The 26,641-nt window shown below is 42.9% G+C and overlaps 1 protein-coding gene across 7 annotated transcripts in view; it reads right to left on the bottom strand.

Annotated features, from left to right (window-relative positions):
* The window catches only part of TRAPPC9 (trafficking protein particle complex subunit 9), a 547,275-nt gene that overhangs the window by 175,522 nt on the left and 345,112 nt on the right, over window positions 1-26,641 (bottom strand). For all 7 annotated transcript variants that reach the window (XM_077847376.1, XM_077847380.1, XM_077847375.1 and 4 more), the window contains 2 exons: window positions 24,233-24,375; window positions 3,624-3,734 (listed from right to left, as the gene is read on the bottom strand). In XM_077847376.1, coding sequence (XP_077703502.1) covers window positions 3,624-3,734; window positions 24,233-24,375 — 254 coding nt within the window. The remainder of the gene's footprint in view (window positions 1-3,623; window positions 3,735-24,232; window positions 24,376-26,641) is intronic.

Here is a 26,641-nt window from a genome sequence, read left to right on the forward strand (position 1 = left end):
GGAAATGCCTCCCTGCGTCCTCCCTCCAACACACACAAACGGGGCTCCTCGGCACTCAACACGGGTTAGGGGGGACAGCGGGACCAGAGGCAGAGATGACTTCCAACCTCTGGTTTACCAGGCCCACCGCAGGCCAGCAAGACACCGTGTCAGGCAGGCGCCTGGCTGCAGGAGACACTCGTCACCCTCGTCACACCTAGCTCCCGGGCTGGGTGGGTGGGGTCCCTTTTCACCCCGGCACTCCCAGAGCCTGGTGCAGGCACTGCAGAGCAAGATCTCCAAGTATCAATATTTGTTGGGTGAATATTTTATGAATGAATAAAGAATGTGTGAGCTAGGAGCATTGAGAAATGAGAATTTAAGGAAAAAAAGGTCAATAATGAGGAAGCCTGAAGCACAAGACTAATTTGTGATTATCTGCGAGTGGGACTGCCAGCATCAGTCAGCCTTCCACCGACGCGAACAAGTCGGCTGAGAACAAGTTTAACAATTTATAATTTATAATAACCGGTCTCATGTCAGTGTCATACGACGAGCAGATTTATGTCCTCTGGGATCTCAGACCACATCAAAACATCCAGACAAAGAGAGGCAGAGAGCAGAGACAGCTTCCTGCATGATTTGGAGAACAGCGCTGGGCCCAGAGCGCTGCGGGTGGTGGAGACCCCGGGGCTGCACAGACACCCTACAAAGGGGCCAGCCCTGCCCCCGGTGCCAGACACATGAGCAGGAGCCCCCCACATAGCCAGTCTCTGCAGGGGCCTGGACAGCGACACCTCCAGGGACAACGTCTACTGGCTCCTCTCCAAGGAGGCCATGAATGTCCCCCCCGCCCCCCGCCAAGTCATCAGGCCTCAAGCTTCCAACTATCAGCCCCCAGCGGTCCTCCCAGGGGCCACAGGGCCTGACACTGCATCCATAGGCATCATTAACAATAATCGCATTAAATGGCAACACTGAAGCAACCTGGGAGTGGATTAGCACAGAAACGGATAAAGTGGCGTATTCATGCAACAATATATAAATAGCAGTCAAAAGGAGAGAACCGGATTTATATTTATCTCCAAAGCATAATGCTGATTTAAAGTTATAAAAAGACATATTTTTAAAAAGACATATGTGATATAGAACTGCTTGTCATAAAAAAAAACTCTGAAAATAATGTTTGGTTGTAGATATAAATATAATAAAAGTAGCAAAACATGGTATGAATGATTCCATCGCCTCTGAGACTGCAAACCCCCCAAGGAGGAAGATGGGGGGACGGTGAGGACTGAGCTATTCTTCCATTTATTCTTTCAGACATCTCGCCCCTCCCAACATTTTCTTACAAAGAATGCCAAAGACAACGTTGAAAGAATTCCTATATGAGAACACCCTATATGCCCCTCGGAAGAGTCTGCTCCATTAACATTTTACTCGATGTGCCTTATCACCCAGTCTCTCCACGTTCCACCTCTTTACCATCATTAATCTTATTTTTCAGGCATTCCAAAGACCACTGCTGATACCGTGCAATCCTCCAAAGCCTCCAGTGGCATATTTGCACTTAGACCTCAACATTTGTGTACAGTTTTTCTTTTGATATAAAATTGACTTATGATGAAATGCATAAATCAAGTGCACACTTACTGAATTTTTAACAAATGTTCGATCCCTGGGTGGCTCAGTGGTTTAGCACCTGCCTTTGGCCCAAGTCATGATGCTAGAGTCCCGGGATCGAGTCCTGCATCGGGCTCCCTGCAGGGAGCCTGCTTCTCCCTCTGCCTGTGTCTCTGCCCCTCCCTCCCTCCCTTTCTCTGTCTCTCATGAAAAAATAAATCTTTAAAAAACAAACAAACAAAAACAAAAAACAAATGCAAACACACGTGTAGCGCACACCGAACTACCAGGTTGTACCACAGATCTCATATGGAAAATCACACCACCCCCTTCCTGTTCAAACCCCACCCCGAGCTCCCCGGAGGCAGACAGTGATCTGCTTTTTCCACAGGAGACAGTTTGCTCATTTGGGGACTTGAGGTGAATGGAATCCCACGGTACCTGCTTTTCTCGTGGAGGCTTCCTTCATTCCATGTTACATTCCTGGGTTCACCCTACTGATGATTAGGAATGTGCTAGGTTTATTCCATGTGCAGGAAAAATGCCACCCTTTGCTTCTCCACTCTCCCGTTATGGACATCTGGGCTCTATTTTTTGGCTATGAGCATTCTTGTGTAGGTCTTTTTGTGAACAAACATTTAAATTTTTCCTGAATAAATTACTGGAGTTGGATCTGCTGGCACAGAGTAGGTGTATGTTTAGTTTTATAAGAAACTGCAGACCCTCTTCAAAGCGGCCACACTCATTCACATTCCTGACAAAGCCTGAGAGTTCCGGCGGCTTCGCATCCGCACCAACATTCAGCCCCGTAGGATCTCTTACTTCTACTGCTCTGATGAGTATGGAGTGGAGTCTCACTGTGGCTTGAATTTACATTTCCCCCACTGACTGTGTTAATGTTAGCTGGTTTTTATCATTTTATTTCCTTAAAATAAGAGAAAGACACAGACAAGAGAAAGGAATGAGGGAGAAAGACAGAAAGAGACAGAGATCTGGGGCAAATATAACCTCAGGAACAAAGAGCTTACATCTGGGACATGTGTACACTGGTTTGTAAATCATTTTCTCCATGCAGAAAGTATTTTGTAATTAAAAATAAAAATTGTAGGGATGCCTGGGTGTCTCAGCAGTTAAGTGTCTGCCTTGGGCCCAGAGCATGATCCTGGAGTCCTGGGATCAAGTCCACATCAGGCTCCCTGCCTGTGTCTCTGCCTCTCTCTGTGTGTCTCTCATGAATAAATAAAATCTTTAAAAATAAATAAATAAATAAAAATTGTATTCCACCTACATCTTATTATCCCAACTATAATTCCGTCTATGCAGATATGGCCCTAATATCCATCTTGGGCTGGGAGACACAGTGGGTGATCTGGGGAGACGCCTGGGTGACAGTGGGCAGGCCTGGGGATGGAGCCCCAGAGCAAAGGAACTTCTTCCCAAAGTCAGGGAACTCTACCCACCTCGGGACATGCCCTCCTGGCCTGGCCTCACTCTTAGCTCTCACTTCCAACTCAGCTCCTGCTACAGGGTCCCACGGTTGACTCTGGGCCAGGGCTCGGTGGAGCCACCTCTTTGCCCTTGGGGACTGGGCTTGGAGGGGCGATTCACCTCTCCCAGACGTCTGAGCCTTGCTTGTCTTTTTGTGGAATCCTCCAAGGGACTTCCTACAGGTATGGATGCAGGTCCCACAATCGTTGCCAACTCTTCCCAGATATAGCTCTAAGAATTTAAAAGTGAAGTCTTGCCCAGGTGCTTCAGTGTCCTGAGAGGTAGTGCCTGAAAGCATGCGCTACTGCTTCCTTAGAGGGACACTACTCAGCTTCACTCTGACTTCACACTTGTCTCCAATCTGGAGCCACTTGTGATTCTTTCACCCACCCTGAATCATGACCACAATTCCCCTAAGAGGGAAATAAGACTGCCTTTCCTCTGGTATCTCAGAGAGAGGGTTATCTTGGAGCCTCCCAACAGGGGTGACAGACGCAGGGAGAGGTGGCATGTGGGAAGGTGGAGACACTCACCGCTGGCACTCGCCCGCATGCAGGATGAGCTCTTCATTGCCCCGGGCACTGACGGTCAGCTCATGCTCCGTGGAGTTGAAGACATCCAGGAGCAGATGGCACTGTCGGGTACTGCAAAGAAGACAAAAGAAAGTTGAGGATCTTCTGGAAGCCAAAGATGAGAGCAACTTAGGCTTTTTCTCCTTTCAAAAGGCCTCCCACTGCTTGAGGATGTCAGAGGTGCAGTGTATCAAAATGTCACATGCCCTGGACATAAAGGATTATAGAGGCTCACTCTGAGCTAACTGCGAACTCTGCAAAATCGGTTTGGGCATCAGATCCTGCTTGGTCCCAGGGACACACCCTTACAATCCAGTGTGCCCTTTACACACCAAGTGGCCCTGGGAAGGTAACCCAAGATCCCCAACCCCCATGTATGTGAGGACCAGGACACCTGACCCGGAAGTAAGACAACCAGGGGACAGCATGTGCCATACAGGTGATAACTGGTCAATAACCACTGTGTTGAAGTCAGATGTCTGCTGACTTCCACAGGTTCGGAAGCAAGGTGCTGGGCAGCTGTACATGGAGAACGGTATCCCGGATATCTGTGTATGCACCTGCTGGAGCCTTACAGACTACACTCTCCTCCTCTTCAGAGCCATGAAGATACTGCAGGTTTACTCACTTCCACCCTCCTGAAAGCTCCACTGCTTTGATTTCTCTGGTCCACGAGGTAAGCACTAACACACCCAAGCTCCCAGTGCCCTCTGCCACAGGAGGGGTCCATGAAATAAAGCTCTAGCCAATAAGGAGGATTTCTCTCCCAAGTAAGAAGACCTGTCCCCGAGAGAAGGTGTTCACCCTTCAGCCTCCTCATTTCCTCCTCCTGTCCACCCTGCCCCGAGATGAAGAGGAGGAGTCTGGGAGCCATGATATCGTCAGTAGCTGAAGTGGCCTCCAGACTCATCAGCAAAAACCAACCCCACATGCGTCATCTGTGTTAGCCCCCATTTGTTAGATGCCCGCTACAGTTAAAGCTTGCCTGAAGTTCACCCAGTATCTTAAATATCATGTACCACAGCAGGCACAGGGCAAGGAATCAGTAAGTGTGCGCTGATCTGAACAGGACCGGTGTGCCCACGACTGAGCAGATGTAGAAACCATCCCAGAACTCGGTACGTACTTTTTCATATGGAAAAAAAGAAAGACTCGGAGAAGGATCTCTGCTCTGGGTCTTCTTCAGCTTACTGTGTCTTTAGAACATGACCCTCCAAAGGGCATCTCAATTCTCAAATTTATGTCTCCAGGCTTTGCTGCTAGCAAAGGAAGGGCAGAGGGCAAACATCCATGTGTGCCAGAGCTGCCTGTACTTCATTTCATCTTGACACCCTGGGAGCCTGTCCTCCCCAGACCCATTTACAGGTAAGGATAGTGAAGGGCACGGCCACGCCAGCAAGGTGACCGACACTGCAGACTCAGACCTCAAAATCCTGTGCTTTTCACGTAGATGGAAATAAATATTCCAAACCTTGTTGTCTGTTCCTTCCAGAGAAGGTAACTGAGATGGAGAAGCGTGCAGTGCCCTGACTGGGGTCGTGTGCACATGCACACACATGTGCATACACACACGTACACCACCACCATCAGAAGGCCACAAGGCATCTGTGAAACACCAATTGTTCAAGCTGTGTGCATGTAACCCACGCTCAGGGGAGGAAGGTAAAGCAGCAGCTTTCTCGTTTCTGCTGTGTATTGCTGTGAGGTGTTGTACCACACATCTTCGGAAAAGCAGGTTCACACTGGTTGATTCTAGGTTCTTTGGGTGGGAGTGTTTCCCCTAGAGGTTCAGCACTTGGAAAATATTCATTAGCTCTGACAGCTGCGTACAAGAGGCCTCTTCACTCCGCTCACAGAAAAATGAGCTTTCAAGAATGAAGATCTATTCTGCCTTTGTCATAACTTCATGAAATCTTTAATCACAGCAAAATCTTTCATCAGGAATGGGAATTCGTAAAACATTTATCAGAGGAGGAAAATTGAAGTGATTTTTAAAAGCAGGGAAGAAAAGACTCCAATATATGTTTCTGCTCACAGAATGCAGTAGCTAGGAAGCGGCATAGGAATGAACAGTACACCCATTTCTGTGTCCTCTATTTCTTCTGACTCACTGAATGTGGGGACCTCCTGATCCACTGTTTCTGTTCCTCCTAATTGTTGGCATCACAATGTCCTGGCAGATCTCTGCTTTCTATCTATCGCTCATAAATTAATTCGCTTTTCCTAAACTCCTAAAGGAGCATTTTGTACCCACCAAAATGTCCTTTACTCTGTGTATCTTTCTGTAACACTCTGGATGATTTTCTTCAGTTTTATGCTCCATTTGAGAACACAGTTACTTTTAATTCTAGCTTGCTTTGTTTTATTTTTTTTCTGGTTCAATCCTTCTAAAGTATAGGGAAACCCAGGAAAGCTTTGAAGAACTAGACTGGAGTGAGTCTTAGAAGGACAGGTGCATCTGCCTGGGGAGGGGATGATGCTGTCAGGAGGACAGGAGACACACATTCCAGGCAAAGGGAGAAGCACATGCAAACCCAGCTCCACTGAGCGAGTGTACACCGTTTCCTCTGTTAAGAATTAGGAACTGTATTACTTCCTCTAAGGAATACAACATCTGCTGAGCACCTGTTGTGTACCAGGTACTGTTCCAGGCTCTGGGAATATGGAAGGGAACAAGAAAAATGGAACACCACTTTCATGGAAATCGCACTCTTGTCATGACAGAGGGCTGGGAAAGAGGAGGTAAGTTTACAAAATAAAACATTTAGTCATTTTTACAAAATGAGGAAAAACACATTCAAAAGGTTGTTGAGTAGCAGGTAAAGACACACCCCACAATCAATAACATTCCTATTTATCAACTAAAAAGTTACAAAATAATTTTTAAGAAAGTGTATTTATAGTAGCAATGCATCTAGGAATAAATCTTTTTAAAACTGTGAAATGCTTATGGAGAATAGTTTAAAAGTTTTATAGAATAGTATTAAAAGTGATGAATAAACCCAGAAGTGTATTATGCTCAAGGATGGGAAGACAATATTTTTAATTAAGTCACCTCTTTTGAAATGTCTATAAATTCAATGAAATCAAATACAAAATCCCAACAAAGTTTCAGTTTTAATCAAAGTTGACTCACTGATTTTAAAATTTGTATGTAAGACCAAAGGGCCAAGAATATACAGAACAATGGTCAGGAAGATGTTTGGAAGGGACTTGGCCAACTAGATATCAAGAACTGTTATAAAACTGTATAATGAAGGCACTGCTGGGGCCATGATATGCAAATACATCAGTGGAAAAAAATAGCCCCAAAACAGATCTACGAATATAAGGCAACTAGATAAATGACTGAAGTAGGAGTATTGATTAATGAGAAGATTCAATAAGTAGTGCTGGTACGCATGAATATGCAGACACAAAGATAAATTATATCCCTACCTCACGCCATGAACAAAAATAAATTTCAAGTAGATTTAATTGGGACGCCTGGGTGGCTCAGTGATTGAGTATCTGCCTTCGGCTCAGGGTGTGACCCCGGGGTCCAGGAATCAAGTCCCACATCAGGCTCCCTGCAAGGAGCCTGCTTCTCCCTCTGCCTATGTCTCTGCCTCTCTCTCTGTGTCTCTCATGAATAAAATGTTTAAAAAAACAAAGAGATTTAATAACTAAATGTTAAAAAATAAATTTCAAATAGATCATATAACTAAACGTGTAAATCCTATAGAAACAAAATAGGTAAACCTAAATCCAAACATTTCAAGAATTATATTAAGTATAATAAAAGGCCTAAACATTATAATTAATAGAAATTGTCAGAATAGACTAAGAAAACAAGATTGAACTGGATGTTATCTAGAAAAAATCCACTTTAACTATAATGATAGGCTAAAAATACAGGAATGGAAAAAATATGCCAAACAAACTTTAATTAAAAGAAAAAACAAACCCTGGAGTATTATATTAGTATCAGACACTTCAGGATATACTTCAGAGTAGGAAAACTATGCAGAGATAAAGAGAAAAGTTATATAATGATAAAAGCACTAATTCACTACAAATATATAATAATTCTTAACATAAATACACCTAGATACAGAAGTTTCAAAAATACATGAAGAAAAAACTGAAAGAAGAAATACCAAAGTCAGGGTTGAAGACTTCATTTCTCTCTTAGCAATCTGACACAGCAAGTAGACATAAACTCAGCGAGGCTATAGAAGAAACAACCCTATCAACCACCTGGATCTGACTGACACTTAGAGACTACTCCACCCAACAACAGAACACACATACTTCTCAAGCATTCAGCAACATTCACCAGAAGATAGACCCTATTCTAGACCATGAAAAAAAATTTCTAATGAAAACTATGTTCATAAAATCACTATACACAGGTATTTACAGCAGCTCTATTCATAATCACAAAAAGGTAGGAACAATCCAAAATATCCTTCAACTGATGAGAGAATTCACAAACTACAGTACACCTATATAGTGGAAATCGCAACAATAACAAAAAAAAAAAAAATCCAAGTACTGATATGTTCAACAATATCGGATGATCTCAAAATTAATACGGTCATTGAAAAAAGTTTACATATTGCATGATTCCATTTATATAACATTCTGGGAAAGTCAAGACAGCGATGGAGAACAGATCAGTGGTCACTGTTGAGGGGTGGGGCAGGCTAAAATTATAAGGGGTAGCACGATGAATGAATGTTTGGGGGTGTTTTTATCCTGACTGTAGTGAACACATGAATCTATGAGTTAGAATTCATAAAACTGTACATCAGAAAGTCAATTTTATTGTGTGTCAATTTAAATTTTTTTAGATTGATGGAATTTAAAAATTAACATCATAATGAATCTAATGAGCTCTAGTGCATAACATTTGTTGTGAACATCAGTTTGTATCTTGGTGGCTGTAACATCTTAGGCAAGTCATTTAATTTCTCTGAGCCTTAGTTTTTCCCCAAGGGGAGCAAGAGTGCCTATATCATATAATTATTAGGAGGCTCTATTGGAAAAATAGGTGAAAGTGCCTTACTAAATTATAAGGAGGAAAAAAACTGAAGCAGAATATTACATAGACACAAGAGGTGGTGCTTATTATTAGCTTGGTAGCTGTCAGTGGAGCAGCAAAGGGAAAGCACACAACCCTGCCAACAAAGCAATCCCAGCTAATTATTCAATATTGACTCAGCTAAAAGTGAGCATGAGAAATTCCCACGCCAAGGTCTGAGTCTGCCTAAAAATCATGGTGCCTCAACCAGAAAGTAAGCAGTGCTCTTTCTCTCAACCCCCCAGAATCTGGTATCTCTGGGGCCACCCAGGATCCAAACATTAGTGTTCAGTCATTCCAAGGAGTACAGTCAAGTGAGCAAACACAAAACCGAAACATGCAGGGATGGTCACGTACACCACTGGCCAAAACCATGTGGTCTTTTATCAAAATCCTGTAAGTCTTATTTTCTCAATATGTCTTCTTTCCAGAAAAAAATCAGTACCCAAGATGGCAGGAAGATGGCAGGAAGGATCTCTGTTTCTAACATATCAGTTAATAAGTTCTTAAATACTGTTTTAAAAACTTCCCTATAAGATATTTGGGATGGCCATAATTGCAAGGACACACAATAACAAATATCAGCAAGACTGTGAAGAAACCAGAACCCTCAAATACTGAGGTGGGAATGCAAAATGGTGCAGCCACTTTGCAAAACAGTCTGGCAGCTCCTTAAATAATTAAATATAGAGTTACCATATGATCCAATAATTCCACTCCTAGGTATATCCAAGAGAAATAAAATCCTATCCACACAGGAGCTTATACAGAAATATTCAAAAGACTATTATTCATAATGGCTCCAAAATGGAATCAACCCAAATGTCCATCAACTAATGAATGGATAGACAAAACGTAATATATCCACACAATGGAATATTATTCAGCCCTAAAAATAAATGGCATGATACTTCACTGTGGGTGAACCTTGGAAACATTACGCTAAGTGAAAGAAGACAGTCACACACTGCATAATCCCACTTACATAAGATATGTAGAACAGACAAATCTGCAGACAGAGAATAGATTTTCAGTTGCCTGGATGAAGGATGGGAGCCACTGGTAACGGGTATGGGGCTTCTTTTGGGAGGATGGAAAGTTCTAAATTTAGACTGTGGTGATGACTGAACAACTCTGAGTCTACTAAAACACTAAATTACAGTTTAAGTGGGTGGACTGTATGGTATGTAAATGACGTTTCAATAAAGATGCTTAAATAGAAAGCACACATTTGAGAGGCTGAGCGTCCAGGACGCAGTGTTTTCAGGAGCCCCTGGCGCTCAGAGAAAACACGCTCACAGCTTGCTCGCAGCACTGTTTCATCTTCCAACAGACCAGCACCGCACCACAGCAGCGGAGAAGACCCCACCACCCATTCTCCACTGTATCGCCCAACCTGTACTCGTAACAGACCATGGGTAAGAGACAGGAGCCAGGAAGATGAGTGTGAGATTGAGTCTCAGGTGACTGTCACCAGGTATGTGAGCTGGGCACATAAGGACACCTGTGCCTCACAAAGATAACACATAATGATGAGCACGTCCAATGTGGCTTTTCATTTTCTGGGAATGACGACAAGCTGAATTCAAACAGGATCGCTTATAGAAAAGTACTTGCAAATAGCTACCTGAAATTGCTTCATGCGTCACCACTTGAAATTCACTCTGTTATGATTAAACAAACAAACCAGTAAAACTTTAAAAATGCAAAACACAAGAATTCTAAACATAAGGTTGCAAATAAAACTCTGGCCAACTGTTGCTTTTATAGAATCTACCTTTATACATATGTTCAAATCCTTAAATCAAACATGACATAGGTACTTTTTTTTTTTTTAAGACTTCACTTATTTGAGGGAGAGTGAGAGCATAAGCAGAGGAAGGGGCAGCAGACTCCCTGCTGAGCAGGGAGCCCTATGTGGGGTTCAATCCCAGACCCCAAGATCATGACCTGAGCTGAAGGCAGATGCTTAACCAGCTGAGCCACCCAGGCACCCCATGACATAGGCACTTATAATTGAAGTCTAAAAATCAGACTTTTAAAATATATTACTGTATATTATTTGTTAATAGAAACATTTTAACTTTCTTAATTAAGTATACTGTTATAAAATGAACACCAGTATGTAACATTTCATGATACAACCATCTATGATAAAATACAAATCACTTAAAACTATTGATTTTAATAGTTTAATACTTCTTATAGTAGGACATAAAAGTCCCCTCAAGTGAACAGAAACAGAAAAATGAGAGGTAGTCACTGGGAGGTGGTACCTGGAACCAGAGAGTGCTAAATAGAGTCAGTTCCAATCTAGATGGAACTTCCAACTGCTCCAGCCCATGACAGGCTGGGTCTCACCTCCTGGCCTTCATAGGTCTGTGTTAACAGGTGGAAAGACAATGAAAGGTGTGCTCATCATTTCAGAGGATGTAAGCCAACAGGTGCTAGGGTGGGAGGGTAGATAAAGCTCCCTCCAGCACGTCATGCTAACTCACTGAACTGCCATGGCACCTGGGGGCAGAGGGGCTGTGTGTGGCCGGCAACACTAGCCAGATAGGTTCTCCAAGAAGCAAGGCAGCCCTCCTTGTATGCCCTGGGCACTCCTCACAGCCCTGCCTCAATGACCACCAAGAGAGGGGCACTGATGCAGTGGCGGGCTTTCCTGTCTCACGGCCCACCTAGATGAGTTCACTAGCTGAACCACCCGTTGGCCTCTCACACAAGGCATGAAGGTGAGTCCCCCACTCTGCGCTGGACCATCCTCCTGGAGAACCTGAGATGTGAAGCCCCCACTGAGAGCCACATCTAAACAATACAAGTACCAAAGAGGGAGCAGGACAGCTTGCGTCAGAGACACATGGGGCTCTCCCAAACACAGACACCAGAGCAAAGCACAGGGCACAGCTCTCCAGGAGCTCTGTATCGGGGGACCAGTCCTCTCATGGCCTACTACGTCTCCTTGATGTTAAATACCTTGCTATTGTCTCTATGTTAGACAAAAAAGTTTGAAAAGTTCATTAAATATTACAAAGGGAGGTCTTAATTTGGCACTTCAGGTAATTTTCTCAATATTTATTTCCCACATTTCCCAACCGCAGACCTATTTTATATCCTACTGGGGAAGGTGGGATGTGGGCTACATAGGATCACTCTGTACGTTTTTGCAACTTCCTATAAATCTATAACTGTTACAAAATAAATTGAAAAAAGTGATTCAGGTCTGAATCAAACCAACAGAATTCTAAACGTCATTTCATTTCCTGTCCTCTCAGGAGAGGAGGAAAGAGTCTTTTGCTTCCTATGTGTAGCTGGTAATAAGTACTCCTGTGTAAAAGATGAAGCTGCTCTCTGGTGCTTGCTGGGCAGGCGGGGCCAAGCCAGGCTAAGACACAGCCCCATCAGCAGCCGCCACGGTCCACCCCAGCACCCCGCCCTGCCCATGACTCCCCATCACGGGACCTCATGAACTGTCCTGCCTCCACTTCCCCAAAGAACTCCTGTCAGACCTCCTATAACCACCCCATGCAAATTCAGCCGTTTTCTTCAAAGTTCCCACCACACACTGTTCACATCCCCACTGTAGCACCTCTTTAACAATTCCATTGAGTACCGACTGCTTATTTTACTGGCTTGGTGCTACCGATACAGAGTGAGTCCAGAAGCGCCTGCCTGCAGGGAGCAGACGGGAAGGTGGGGAATAGGCAGACAGACCTCCCAGGTGTGCTGAGCTGAGTGACAGCCTAAGGAAGTCCGTAGGGCCCGCTGCAGCAAAGCTGTTTGTTCTGTGTTCAAATCACCAATTCACCCCCTTCTCCCTCAAATCTGGCACACAATTAGAACACGTACATGTGCACACGCAAGCAAGAAAAAGGACGACCACCCTTTTGCAATTATCTACCTTGCATCAGGCACTATATGTTAGTACTTACATACATTTTGCAAACCCTACCACAACTCTGCAAGATCAATGTTATCTGTGCTTCAAGATAAAGAAATAAAAGCCATTTGCTCAAGACCGCAATGCAAATAAGCAGTAGAATCAAAATCTGAAATCAGATACAGGTACATTTCCTTCTGAATCCTCGCGCTTGTTAAAATTCTAAATTCTTGTTAAACTTAAAACCAACTTAATAAATAAACCTAGCAACTTGAAAAAGATCGACCATGATAAAACCCAACATTAAGATTGCCTTTATTATGAGTCTGTGAGCACATGTTCCCCACGGGGTTGGGCTATCTTACCCCATGGGGGGCAATGGAATATATCTAAGTGGCCAGGGATAAGTGCTGTGATGTGTCAAGTGGTATGATTTCTATTAATAATGTAATAATGATTACACCCTATGCCCTGCTCAGAGGAGAGTATTTTTCACACAACTCAGAGTAGCAATGCATGAGATTGGATCATTTATTTTAACAGGCTAGAAAAAGATTGCTCCCCAGGAGAGAGGAGGGCTGGGCACAGAGACAGGAGTGGCATAGCCCAATCCATTTCAATCTGGTCCCTAACAACATACCAACCAGCTTTGTATTAAAAAAAAAAAAATCAATCTCAAAATAACTGATCCCCTAAATAAAAGTCAGCTGAGACCCGTGTATACCCAAGGGAGAAGAGGGGAGAAGAGCCATGAGAATCACCCCACCCCGCCATCTATACTGTGCTTTGCTGTCAAGAACGCACCTGCCTCCTCCATGGCATAACCTGCTTCTAGTAACAGCCCAGTGAGGTGAGCAGGACCACGCTGAGCACCCCAGTCAGCGGCAGGAAGGTGGACCTGGGGGAGCCAGGTCCTCCAAAGATGTGGCAGGGGTAAGGGGCAGAATAAGGAACCGAGCACTCCCCGTTCAGAGGACAGCTGGCAGAAAGCCTGGGTTTGGGTGCCAAGAACGTTCTAATGCACACCATATCTCCACTCGCGGACCTGCAGCTCAGGTTACAGCGACATCCTCAGACAGCAATGCCCACTTCAAAGGGTTCTCTGGAGTTTAAAGGGACACCGAGCCCAACAGACCCAGGACACTCCCGAGAATACAGTAGGCCCTGAATAAATAGGATTTCCCTTCCCCCTTTTTCTCCATTTTAAAACACTCTCATTTAAAAACTACCAGTGAGAAAAACTTCATAAATTATCAATATTCATGAGAGGAACAGATACACAAACCATCCCAAGGAGCAAAACGATGGAATATCCATTTGTATTTTGGTTTCAGAGTAGAGGAGGTTCCATTTATGCCAGCAACAGTTATCTTTTGATGTCTATGTGGCTTCTTTGTGCACCAAAATCAGCTTGAATCTCCACACAGGCCCCACATACAGCAGGTCATCCAGCTGGCTGTGCTGCAGAGGCCTTGAAGCCATGATACATGGATGCCAGTCTATCACCAGCAAGCTGTGAGGACCCAGGCAAATCACATAACGTCTCTGGACCTCGTTTATAATGCAAATGTGTGGAAATAGGACATCTCTGGGGATGCCTGACTCTAAAATGACATGATGCTAACAGAAAAATCTTCATCTGTGAGCAAGATGGAAAATAATGAATTCACAATACACTGTGTCACGTCAACTTCAATAAAGTGCAAAAATTGAATGCCCAAATTAAATGCATGATAATTCTGCTATATTCTAGGCCATGCGATTTATATGGGTCTCTAAGGAAAATAGAGCCTAAATAATTTTTTTTAAAGTCATGCCTTTAACACAAGAGACATCTGAATAAATGTAGTCTTGGTATTTTACACTATGGATCTTGATCTTCTTCTTGTTTCGATGAGGTTATGTCTCGATAAACCCATAAGTTGAAAATATCCTAAGTTGAAACGTGTTGAATGCACTAGCCTACCAAATGTCACACTAGGTCTGGCCTACCTTAAATGCATTCAGAACACTTACATTAGTCTACAGTTGGGCAAAAACATCTGGCAATGCCTATTTTATGGTATCTCATGTAATTTATTGAACTCTGTGCTAAAAAGTGACAAACAGAAGGGCCGTGTGTGTGCAGAACGGCTGCCAGTCTGCCAGCTGTCGACACTCGTGGAGTTCACTGGTTGACTGAGGGCCACAGCTCCCTGCCTCTGCCCAGAATGACAAGCAAGTATCCACACATCACTGGCCCTGGAAAGCATCCAAATTCCAAGTTTCAAGAATGGTTTCTACTGAATTCGGATCACTTGCACACCATTTTAAGGTTAAGAAATCCTAAGTCAAGTCATCGTTAAGTCAAGGACTTCCTATACTCATTCAAACATTTCTTTAGTTTCATGTGGCCATGGGCCACAGGTGCCGAGCCTTGAGGTCCATGATTAAAAACCTGGCTCAGGACTGCACAGAGCACAAAATCTGGCCAAGGAAACAGAAGCCCCATGTTGGCAACACTCCCCTACTCCTCCCAGGGAATGGGTGGGTAATAGGTGGTAAAACCCTAATTCTTCAAGAATTAGGACACTGGTTCATTTCTTATGCCACCTTCCCAGGCTTCTCCAGTATTTATGTGTGTATACACATACACACACACACACACACTTTTTAAAGATTTTATTTATTCATGAGAGACACACAGGAAGAGGCAGAAACACAGGCAGAGGGAGAAGCAGGCTCGCTGCAGGGAGCCCACTGTGGTACTCAATCCTGGGGCTCCGAGATCATGCCCTGAGCCTAAGGCAGACACTCAACTGCTGAGCTACTCAGGCGTTCCTATATATGTATCTTTTACACATGAGCAACAAAATTTTAAAGTCAAGGTATAATTTAGATACAATGAAATAATGAGCTTTATGTTTGCCTACAATCCTGTAACCCTCACCTGCATCAAGATACACAACATTTCATCAGCTCAAAAAGACACTCTTCCTTCTAGGGTGACAACCTGCTGCAGTTTGCTCAGCACTGCCAGTTCTCCGAGGGCAAGAGTATCTCAGAGCTAAGACCTGGGAAGTCCCAGGCAAAGTGGGACAGTCAGCAACCTGATCCCCACAAGTCAATTCCTGCCCTGGGCCACCTCAACCTATGGCCAACCACGGTTCAGACTTCTTTTTCCAGACAATGAGTTTTCCTGTTCTAGAAACTGGTATAAATGGAGTCATACAGAGATTAGCATCATGATTTTGAGATTATTCCATGTTGTTGCACATCCCAGTAGCTCATTTTATTTGAAGACTATTCCTCTGCATGGATATGTCACAGATCGTTTATCCATTCCACTGCCGACAGGCATTTGGTGTTGTCTCCAGTTTGGGGTTATTACAAAGAAAGCAGTTATGAAAATTCTTGTAGGAATCCTTTTGTGAATATAAATGTCTATTTCTCTTGAGCAAGTACCTGCTAGGTCTTTGGGTAGGTAGGTGCCACACTCCATGAGGAATTGCTTGACCAATGTGTGAAGTGGTGGTGCCATGTTATACTCCCAGAAGTAATTTACGGAGCCTCCAGCTGTTTCACGTTCTTACCAGTGTTTGGAATGGTCAGTCTGTCATTAGAGAGTAGACAGTAGCATCTAACTGTGGTTATAATTTGTACTTCCCTGATGATGAGTGATGTTGAGTACCTTCAGGTAAGTATGAGCCATCTGTATATCTTCCTTTGTGAATATCTGCTCAAATCTTCTGCCCATTTTTTGATGGTCTCAGTGTCTATTTTTAAAGACTTCACGATGTATGTCAGATACAAGACTTCTGTGGCACAAATATGTAGCACACATTTTCTCCTAGCATGCAGCTTGCCTTTTGATGAGGTGAAGTTTTTAATTTTAACAAAATCCATTTTATCAACTTTGTTTTATGGTTACTAGTTTCTGATCCCATCTGAGAAATCTTTGCACCAAAGTTACAAAGATACTTTGTTACTTTTTCTTTGAAAAGGGTTATAGTTTTTTTCATTTAGGTCTAGAAACCATCTCAAATGAATTTTTGTATGTGATGTGATCTACAGGTGAAAGCTATTTTTCCCCCCACATATGTATCCAGTTCTTCCAGCACCATTTCTTGAAAAACCTTTTCATTCCACATCAAGTTCTTTTCATGCCTTCTTAAAAATCAGTTGGTCAGGGGCACCCGTGTGACACAGTTGGTTAAGTGTCTGAATCTTGCTTTTGGCTCAGGTCTGATCTCAGGGTCATGAGATCGAGGCCCACAACAAGCTCTAAGCTTAATGTGGAGTCCACTTAAGCTTCTCCCTCTCCCTCTGCCCCTCCCCGCTGTGCTCTCTCTCTCTCTCAAATAAATAAATCTTTAAAAAAAATCAATTGGTCATATATGAGAAAGCCTATTTCTGGACTATTATGATCCATCAATCCCTTTGTCTACCTTTATAACGATAATACTTTCTTAATTACTGTAACATTATATTAAGTCTTAAAATCGTACCCTACACCCTCCAACTTATTTTTTTGTCAAGACACATGTCTGGTCCATTGGCAAAAGCCAGTTTCATCTTGAAGTAATTTCTTTAAAAAACTTGTCAGCTGCACTAAAACAAACAAACAAACAAACAAAACAAAATCCCTGGGATTTTCATTGGAATTACACTGAATTTATAATCCAATTTGGGAAAACTGGTATCTTAGTAATAATTGATTCTTCCAATCAACAAACATGGTATACCTCCCTAATTATTTAAGTGCTAATTTCCCTGACCTGTGCTTTATCATTTACAAGGTAGAGACCATATTTAAAAAGATTTACCCTTAAATGTTATATTTTTTATTACATTTTCAAAATTTCATTTCAAATTAATTGCTAGTATATAAAACTACAACTGATTCCTGAATATGGTATCATCCCACAATCTTACTAACTTGACTTATTAGTGCTTATAATATCTCTGCGTGGTAATCTCTTAGAATATTTATGTGATCACATGTATCATGCAAACACGTGAAAAATAACTATTTCACTTCCAATTTGTATTGCCTTAATTATTTTGTCATCTCACTGCTCTGATTAGGTAGGACTGGTAGAAAAGTAATGAATACATTGGCAAAAGCAAACATACTCACCCCAACTGATCCTGATCATAGAGGAAAAGTGCTCAGTCTTTCACAATTAAGTACAATGTTAACTATATAATTTGAGGGGTCTTTAGATGGCCTAGACCAGGTTGCCAGAAGTTCTACAAACCTTGTTTATGGACACTTTCTATCATAAGTGTTGAATTTTGTTATATGGTTTTGTTGTTGTTGTTCAACTGACGTCTCATTTTTCTCCTTTATTCTATCAGTATATAACTTAATGGGCTGATTTTTCAATGGTAAAGCCACCTTTTGTTGCTGGATGAAACCCAAACTGTTCATCTTGTGTTCTTTGATATTGCTGGAGGTGATTCATTAATATTTGGTTCTGAATTTTTACAATTATGCATATGAGGACACTGTCACAATACTTACTCTCTCATAATGTCTCTGTGGATTTGGCATCACGGTGAAGACAGTGTCATAAAATGAGAATGTGAAGTATTCCCTCCATTGTCTACTTCTAGAAGAAGTTTTGTAGAAGTAGTATTATTTCTTTCTTAAATGCTTGATGTAGGGATGTCTGGGTGGCTCAGTGGTTGACCATCTGCCTTCAGCTCAGGGCATGATCCTGGGGTGCAGGATCAATTCCCACATCAGGTTCCCTGTGGGGAGGCTGCTTCTCCCTCTGCCTGTATCTCTGCCTCTCTCTCTCATGAATAAATAAATAAAATGTTTTTTTAATAAAAGCTTGATGTATTTCATAGTGAAACCATCTGAGCCTTATGTTAGCTTTAGTTAAGAATTTAAACTCTAACTGGTATGTGGCTATCTCAGGGACTATTTCTTCTCATGTCAATTGTAGTAATTTTTGTCTTTCAAAACATTTTTGATTTGTAAAATTTATTGGAATATGATTTATCATAAAATACTTATTATTCTTTTATTAGTATGTGTAGAATCTGCAATGATTCATTCACAGTATTAGGAATTGGTGCTTTCTCTTTTGATTGTTCTGGCTATGGTTTATTAATTTTATTAATCTTTCCAAATAATCAACTTTTGGTTGCATTGACTTTATTTTTTTTCATTTTCTATTTCATTGATAACTACTCTTTACTATTTTTTAGAACCAAACTTTTTTTTATGGAAACAAAAGAAAAAATATAGTTTAATGGTCAGAGCAAATTATAAACCCAGAGTCAAGTCTTGAGTGCTTAATATCTAAAATGTACAAAGATGTGTGGTTGAAACATTTGCTCTCTGTAACAATCCTCATTTTAACTTTTTTCTTTCCTTTTTTTAAAAAATTCAATTAGCCAACATATAGTACATCATTAGTCTCAGATGTAGTTGCATGTAACATCCAATGCTCACCACATCAGACGTCCGTCCTCCTTAATGCCCATCATCCAATTACCCCATCCCTCCACCCACCACCCCTCCAGCAACCCTCAGTTTGTATTCCAGAGTTAAAAGTCTCTCCTGGTTTTGTCTCTCTTATTTCTTCCCAGTTTTCCCTCCCTTTTCTTATGATCCTCTGCACTGTTTCTTACATTCCACATGATTGAAACCACATGGTAATTGTCATGCTCTGACTGACTTATTTCACTCAGCATAACACCCTCCAGTTCCATCCATTTTGGTGTAAATCGTAAGTATTCAGCCTTTCTGATGGATGAGTAATGTTCTTTGCATATATAGACCACATCTTTTTTATCCATTCATCTGTTGATGGACATCTCAGCTCCTTCCAAGTTTGGCTATTGTGGACACTGCTACTATGATTGCAAGTGCCCCTTTGGATCATTACATTTGTATCTTTGGGATAAACACCTAGTAGTGCAATTGTTGGATTGTAGGGTCGCTCTATTTTTAACTTTTTGAAGAACCACCATACTGTTTTCCAGACTGGCTGTACCAGTTTGCATTTCCACCAACAATGAAAAAGGGTTCCCCTTGTCCACATCCTCGCCACTATTTGTTGTTTCCTGTCTTACTAATTTTAGCCATTCTGACTGGTGTGAGGTGGTATCTCAGTGCAGTTTTGATTTATATTTCCCTGATGTCAAGTGATATTGAGCATTTTTTCATGTGTCTGTTGGCCATTTGTACATCTTCTTTGGAGGAATGTCCATTCATGTTTTCTGCCCATTTCTTGATGGGATTCTTTGGGGTTTTTTGGGGTGTTGAGCTTGATAAGTTCTTTAAAGATCTTGGATATTAGCCCTTTATCTGATCTGTCATTTGCAAATATCTTCTCCCATTCCACAGGTTGTCTTTTAGTTTTGTTGATTGCTTCCTTTGCTTTGCAGAAGCTTTTTATCTTGATGAAGTCCCAATAGTTCATTTTGCTTTTGTTTCCCTTGCCTTTGGAGACATATCTAATAAGAAGTTGCTGCAGCTTCTGCTGTTCTCCTCTAGGATTTTGATGGATTCCTGTCTCACATTTAGGTCTTACATCATACACACTGATAAACTCAAAATGGATGAAAGAGAATGGTCCTGTTTCATTCTTCTGCATGTGGGTGTCCAATTTTCCCAGCACCATTTATTGAAGAGGCTGTCTTTTTCCATTGTATATTCTTTTCTGCTTTTTCGAAGATTAGTTGACCATAGAGTTGAGGGTCCATTTCTGGGTTTTCTATTTTGTTCCACTGATCTATGCATCTGTTTTTGTGCCTGGATCATACTGTCTTGATGATCAGAGCTTTATAATATAGCTTGAAGTCAGGGATTGTGATGCCACCAGCTTTGGTTTCCTTTTTCAACATCCATCTGGCTGTTCGAGGTCTTTTCCAGTTCCATACAAATTTTAGGATTATTTGTTCCAGCTCTGTGAAAAATGTTGATGGTGTTTTGATCAGGATTGCAGTGAATGTGTAGATTGTCCTGGGTAACATAGACATCAAAATATGTATTCTTCCAATGCATGAACATGGAATATTTTTCCATCCCTTTGTGTCTTCCTCAATTTCAATTTTTCTAACATAAATATTTAGTGTCCTATAAATATCAGGTAGCTGGAATTATTTACTACAACTGATCATGTTTCCTATATTTGTATTAATTTTCTGTCTAGCTTGTTCTATCATATACTGAGATACAAGTGTCAAAATATTCACCTATAATTGTGTCATCTTCCATTTATTCCTGACATTAAGTATATTTGCATTTAGGATTGTTATGTACTCTGGAGGACTTGAACATTCTATCAATAAAAATTATCCTATCTCTTTTTCTCCTCAAAGTCTACTTGTTTGATATTAATACATTCACATCAATTTTCTGTTTGCATGGCATATCTTCCCCCATCTTTGTGCTTTTCATCTGTAAATGATTGTGAGTTTCTGATAGAAAACATGTAGTTGACTCTAGTTTTTTTTTAAATACAGTCTGACAACTTCCACTTTTAAATATAGTCTTTTATCCATTTACATTTAATGTAATTCTTGGTATACTGGATTTAAGTCTATCATGTTGCTCTTTTTTTTAATTTTTATTTATTTATGATAGTCACAGAAAGAGAGAGAGAGAGAGAGAGGCAGAGACACAGGCAGAGGGAGAAGCAGGCTCCATGTACCGGGAGCCTGACGTGGGATTCGATCCCGAGTCTCCAGGATCACACCCTGGGCCAAAGGCAGGCGCCAAACCGCTGCGCCACCCAGGGATCCCTATCATGTTGCTCTTTGTTTCCTATTTGACTGTATGTTTCTAGTTCTTTCCACCCTTCTTGCCACCTCTTCCTCCCATTTTGTATTTTTTAGTAACCCATTTTCTCTCTTCTGGTTTATTATCCATACTTTAAGTGGTTGCTAAAGGGTTTACAATATGCACCTTTAACTTATGAAATGGCTGAAGTTAGAATGTGGTAACACATAAATGTAAGACCTATCATTCCTCCTCCTCTGTTTCCCTCTAGTTTCTCTGCACTATTTCCTGTTGTATATTTTACTTCAGTGTATGATGTGCACGACAAAATTAAATGCTTTTTCCCTTAAATAGTCAATAGTCTTTTAAAGAAATTAAGGAGCAAGGGGAACAATCTTTTATATTTATTCACTTGCTATTTCTATTTCTGGGATTCGACATTCCTTAATATAGACCCATGTTTCCATTTGGTATTATTTCTGCCTGATGAGCTTTTACCAGGCTGATGAAACATAAGAACTATGCTCTATCCATCTCTTACCCCACTGAATGCTTTATATAGCATGTGAAATGTTGGAGGTATTGATTTTAGGAATAAATGAAACATTGAAGGTGCTGGCTTAAAGGTTTACAGTCTGGAAAGTACTTTATTAAAAGTACAGAGACCCATAGAAGTATCAACCCATTCTCTCTAGTCATGCTCAGGAAAATTTTACAGAAAAGGTGATAGAGATCATCAATAGCCAACAAACATTTTTCAAAAGGTTAAGTAAAGGAATGACAGTCTGAGAAGTTTTAGAAAAAGATGTATGTACATGCATATTGCAGGAAACTGTCTTGACATACCCAGTGAAAATCTCCATGTGATGTGTGGAGAACTGGGAGCTAAAGAGAAAGGTCTGGGCCAAATTTGTAAGTATACTGAATATCATAGTAGGGACTTCCAACTTTACTTCCTGAGTACTGGGTAAGTCTTTAAGCCAGACAGTAACGTGGGGACATTTGTATTTACAGGATGATGTAGGAGCAAAACTGGAAGCAGGGGAACCACTCAGGCAACTATTCCTAGAGTCCCAAGGAAAGTAACCAAGATGGTGCACTGGAGTGCAGAGGGAATAGGAAGACACTACAGAGATTCAATCCACAGATCTGGGGAGGCTTAGACCTAGCAGGCATGGAAAGGGAGGATCAGAAGAAATCCACTCTAAATCCCAAGAGCAGTTAAAAGAACACACAGGCCAACAGAAAAGAGAGTAGGGTCAACGGGCGGGGAATGTGGGAGCCAAACAGCACTTGTGCCAACCACCAACTCTCCCAAGTGTGTGTTTGCTCCATTCCACATGGTGGCATTTTTCTCATCTTAGACTGTCATTTAGAGCAGCAGGTGCCATGACATGCAAGCTAGATATCAAGAGGGGGTGAAAAATCCAACTCGGTGACAACCTGTGCTACTTCCAAGAACTATTTATATGAGCAGTGGCAGCAGGCGATGAAGGGATGAGAAGGGAACACGGCAGGTACATCATGGAGCAGCCCTAATGCACAGGAAGGGCCTGAAACACTCAACAGCGAACAGCGTCTGGCAGCAGTCCTGGCCACAGTTCCCCCAGGGCCAAGCGCTTTGATGCTTTATACAACAAATTCAAAACAGAGGCAAGCCTTGGCAAGAAAGACTATTACTCCACAGACTGAAAAAGTGACAGATGATGAAATGTGATGCTAAAAAGCCCAAGCTAAGCCATTAATTCTTGTGAAGCCATTCTCCAGTGGCTGGGAAGAAGAATAGTCTTTTCTATAAACTAAAACTACACTCATTATTTGGGGCTGTATCACTTTAAAGGGAGTTTTATATCAACGTTAACATGGGCAACAACACTCGTCTATTTTACCCTGTGGAGGATAGAACCCACTGGTGGGGGGAGGGTGATGCTAAATGTGACGCTCTTTCCCCAGCTCGAGGCCACAGAGGTGCTTGCCACCAGTGCCACCTTAACTCTAAGAATACCACCACTATCCCACTGGATCCTGCACCAGTACGTAAGGCACCACCAGACATGAAAATATGCAAGTACTCAATGGTAATCAGCACCTGCTTTCCACAGGCTGCTGGCCACCAGGGCAGGAATCTGAGCAGCACAGTGACTCCAGTTAGTAGAAACACCATCCACCACTTTCAGACCCCACCACTCCCAGTTCACGCTAAGTCAAAGTTTGAGATGGGAAATGTCATTCTCCCACTTTAGAGAAGAATACCTCTAGGACCTCTGGTCGCTTTTGGGTTTGAAGTAGACACACTGTCTCATTTCTTTCCCCCTGAAGGAAGATCAGGCCTGGAGAGATAAATAGGAGAGAAAACTTCTGTGCAAGAAGGTCTCCCTGGGCAGAAACAGGTCAGTGCTCCCGATGGCTGGGGGCTCTGTGAACAGAGGTGCCCAGATGCTGGACAGCGTGGCTCTGCACACAGTTTTACTGGGATGCCAGCAATGACATAGAAAAAGAGGTAGGACTCCTCCAGGAGTGCCCAAGACATGCGGCTATCTGCTGAGCCCCCTACTAACAGGAGAGCTGAACCAGACTAAGGCCAGGACCAGGCTCAGAGCAATGAGTGGGAAACGTGTCCTGTACAATGATGCCCACAAACAAGCATGTTGCAATGTAAGCATCATTATTATGCCATCTTGTAAGGTATAAAGCCCATCCACTCACAACTAACTGAAAAAAAAAAAAAGCATTTCTGTACAATGACTGCTTTTCTGTTACACAACCTAAATCCCAGCGACGCTAAGCAACTTGGCACAATGGTTTGGATTTGACTAGAGGTGGGACCAAGATGAAGTCAGAATTCCCAGTGCAGTGCTGCCACACCCTAGAGAAAGGCCATCACAGGGCAGAGACTCATTTACCTGGTTGCCGGCAGAGTACTGACTCGAGTGAAGAATACAGATGGCTCAGCTTCCACATGCAGCCCCAGGGAGAGGTTTCTGTAATATCCTTCAACGTGGCCTGGACCTCCGGAGTATTTGAAGTTCAGGATAGCTTCCAGGGTCTAAAATGATGTAAAAATGATAGGTTAACAATCCCTAAGTTGATCAGCATTCTTCCAGAAGGCAGACTTCACTTAGGTAAGGCTGAAGATAACCCCACCTGGGCAACTCCAATACCTGGCACCTGCACCATCTTTCCTGTGACGTCCTCTGTCTGCATTAACAATTTCCAGCCCAGATACACAAATGGGAAAAGATTCCAAAATTATCCTGTGGTTCACAGAGCATTTTAGAGACAAAAACACATTTCAATCAGCATCACTTAAACATACAGATGAGGAAGGTGGGGAGAGGTGGCACTTCTATCAGGAAGGTAGAGTATGGCTCCCAGGCCAACAGTCAGTATAGCAGATGGGCTATAAACTCATGACACTTCCTTGAACCCAGGAAAACCATAGAGCCAGAAGGCCAAGGAGGTACAGGCCCTTCCAGAAGGTAAGGGTAGGGACATCTTCTCAGCACGTGTAGAGCCAGCCATCATACAAATCAGTAGGAAGGAATCAGCTCAACCTTAATCAACTGCTAAAGGCTGAGTAGGGGCTCTAATAATAGTGGAGACCTCCCCTGGAAACCCAGACCAGAAGGTAGTTCCCACCCCCTCCAGGCTCTTCACCATGGACCTCCCAGGGTAAACACACAAAGGACTGGCCACGGTGCAGCAGAACAGAGGGAGTCTTCCTTAGTAGCACAGGCCCGGAGGAAGAGCTTTCCTCAGTAGCCAATGAAGGAAAGGTAAGAAACCAAAACCCCAGGCCCAACCTCACACTCCCCTCTCATCCTCATCCACACCTTTCTTTCTCCTCTGAAGCAAAACCCTAAGCTGCTGGAGGAGGGGCAAACAATGTCAAGGGCACAAAGGCAGGGATAAATATCCATTTTAGTGAGGAGAAAGGCAAAAGCTAGTCCTGAGCCAGAATCCTGCACCGGCGATGTTAGAGATGTCCCACCAGTGAGCAGAGCTGGAAACCCACTTATCCACAAGGCACACCAGATACTAGGCAGAGATGGGCTGCTATGTGGGGGAGGAGCAGGGATGCCCAGGGAGCCCAACACATGAGACCCAGGTGCACAGTACAGGACCAGGACAGCAGAGAAGCCCCATCTGTTCCTGGCACCAGCACCAGTGGGGAAGGAACAAAGGTGTGGAAAGACCCCACCCATGGTGGTGGCATGCATAGAGGGCTGAGGATGGTGGATGAGAGTTCTGGGAAAAGCTCCTGGCACTCAGCAGCCCCTATTTCCTCCCCCCACACAAGACAACACCAGAGGAATTTTGCAGCCTGTGGTGCACCCAAGTAACTATAGCAACAAGAAATCTCAAACCCAGCTCAGTTCCTCACTAGAGTGACTCAACCTTCCACAGTAAAGTTCTAACACAGGCATCAGCAAACTACAGCCCCGAGAACAGTTTCTACAGTCTTAAAAGGTTGTAAAACAACAACAGAAAACAAAGAACATATGACACCGACCATTTATGGCCAGCAAAACTGGAATATTTACTATGTGGTTCCTTACGAAGAAAAGCTTGCTGATAAACTGTAGGAAGAAAACGGGAGTAGATCTTAATGATCTGCATTAGGGTATGTGTCACAGATACGACACCTTTAAAAGCACCAGCAACAAGAGACAAAAGGCCGGTGTTAGGAAAATCCAAGGAAGGCAGACTTCAGGAAGAAGGGCCAGAGCTCGCACTGCTGCAGCCCAGCTATGGGTAAACAGGTCTGAGCAAGTGCTCGTGTCTGGCCTTCAGCTGATTATGGATGACACTCGTGGAAGTCAGAGCACCCTGAGCGCAGACAAACAGGTGTGGCTCAGGCAATCGCCACCCAGGGCTTCACAGCCACGTGCACCTGGTGGGGCCCAGGTATCCTGCCGCCTGCTCAGAGCAAAATGAAGCCACGCTTCCAAAAGGACCGGAGGAGCTACCTGCCTTCCTCTCTATGTTCAAGAGTCCTGTCGGTAACCCTTCCTGGCAAGACACAGTGTTTAGCCTTCGATCCGCGTCTTTCATTGCCCTATGTCTTTCTTCCAGTGCAGAGGCAGCCACAGCTACAGTCTTTTTTAAAATGAAGAACACAACCTATATATGTGCATGTTGTCATAGGAAGGGCATCTGAAGGAGGACGAGGACTGTCCTGTGTGAAGGCCAGAGTGGAGAGACTCCACCGTGCAGTGGGCAGAGAACAGGTCTGGGGGTCAGTGAAGCTAAGTGTGACCCCCTGGTTCCAGGAGACCCTGGGCACGTGTTCCCTCCATTCTCAGCCTGCT

The sequence above is a fragment of the Canis aureus genome, chromosome 14, assembly GCF_053574225.1.
Source record: "Canis aureus isolate CA01 chromosome 14, VMU_Caureus_v.1.0, whole genome shotgun sequence".
NCBI classification, from domain to species: domain Eukaryota; kingdom Metazoa; phylum Chordata; class Mammalia; order Carnivora; family Canidae; genus Canis; species Canis aureus.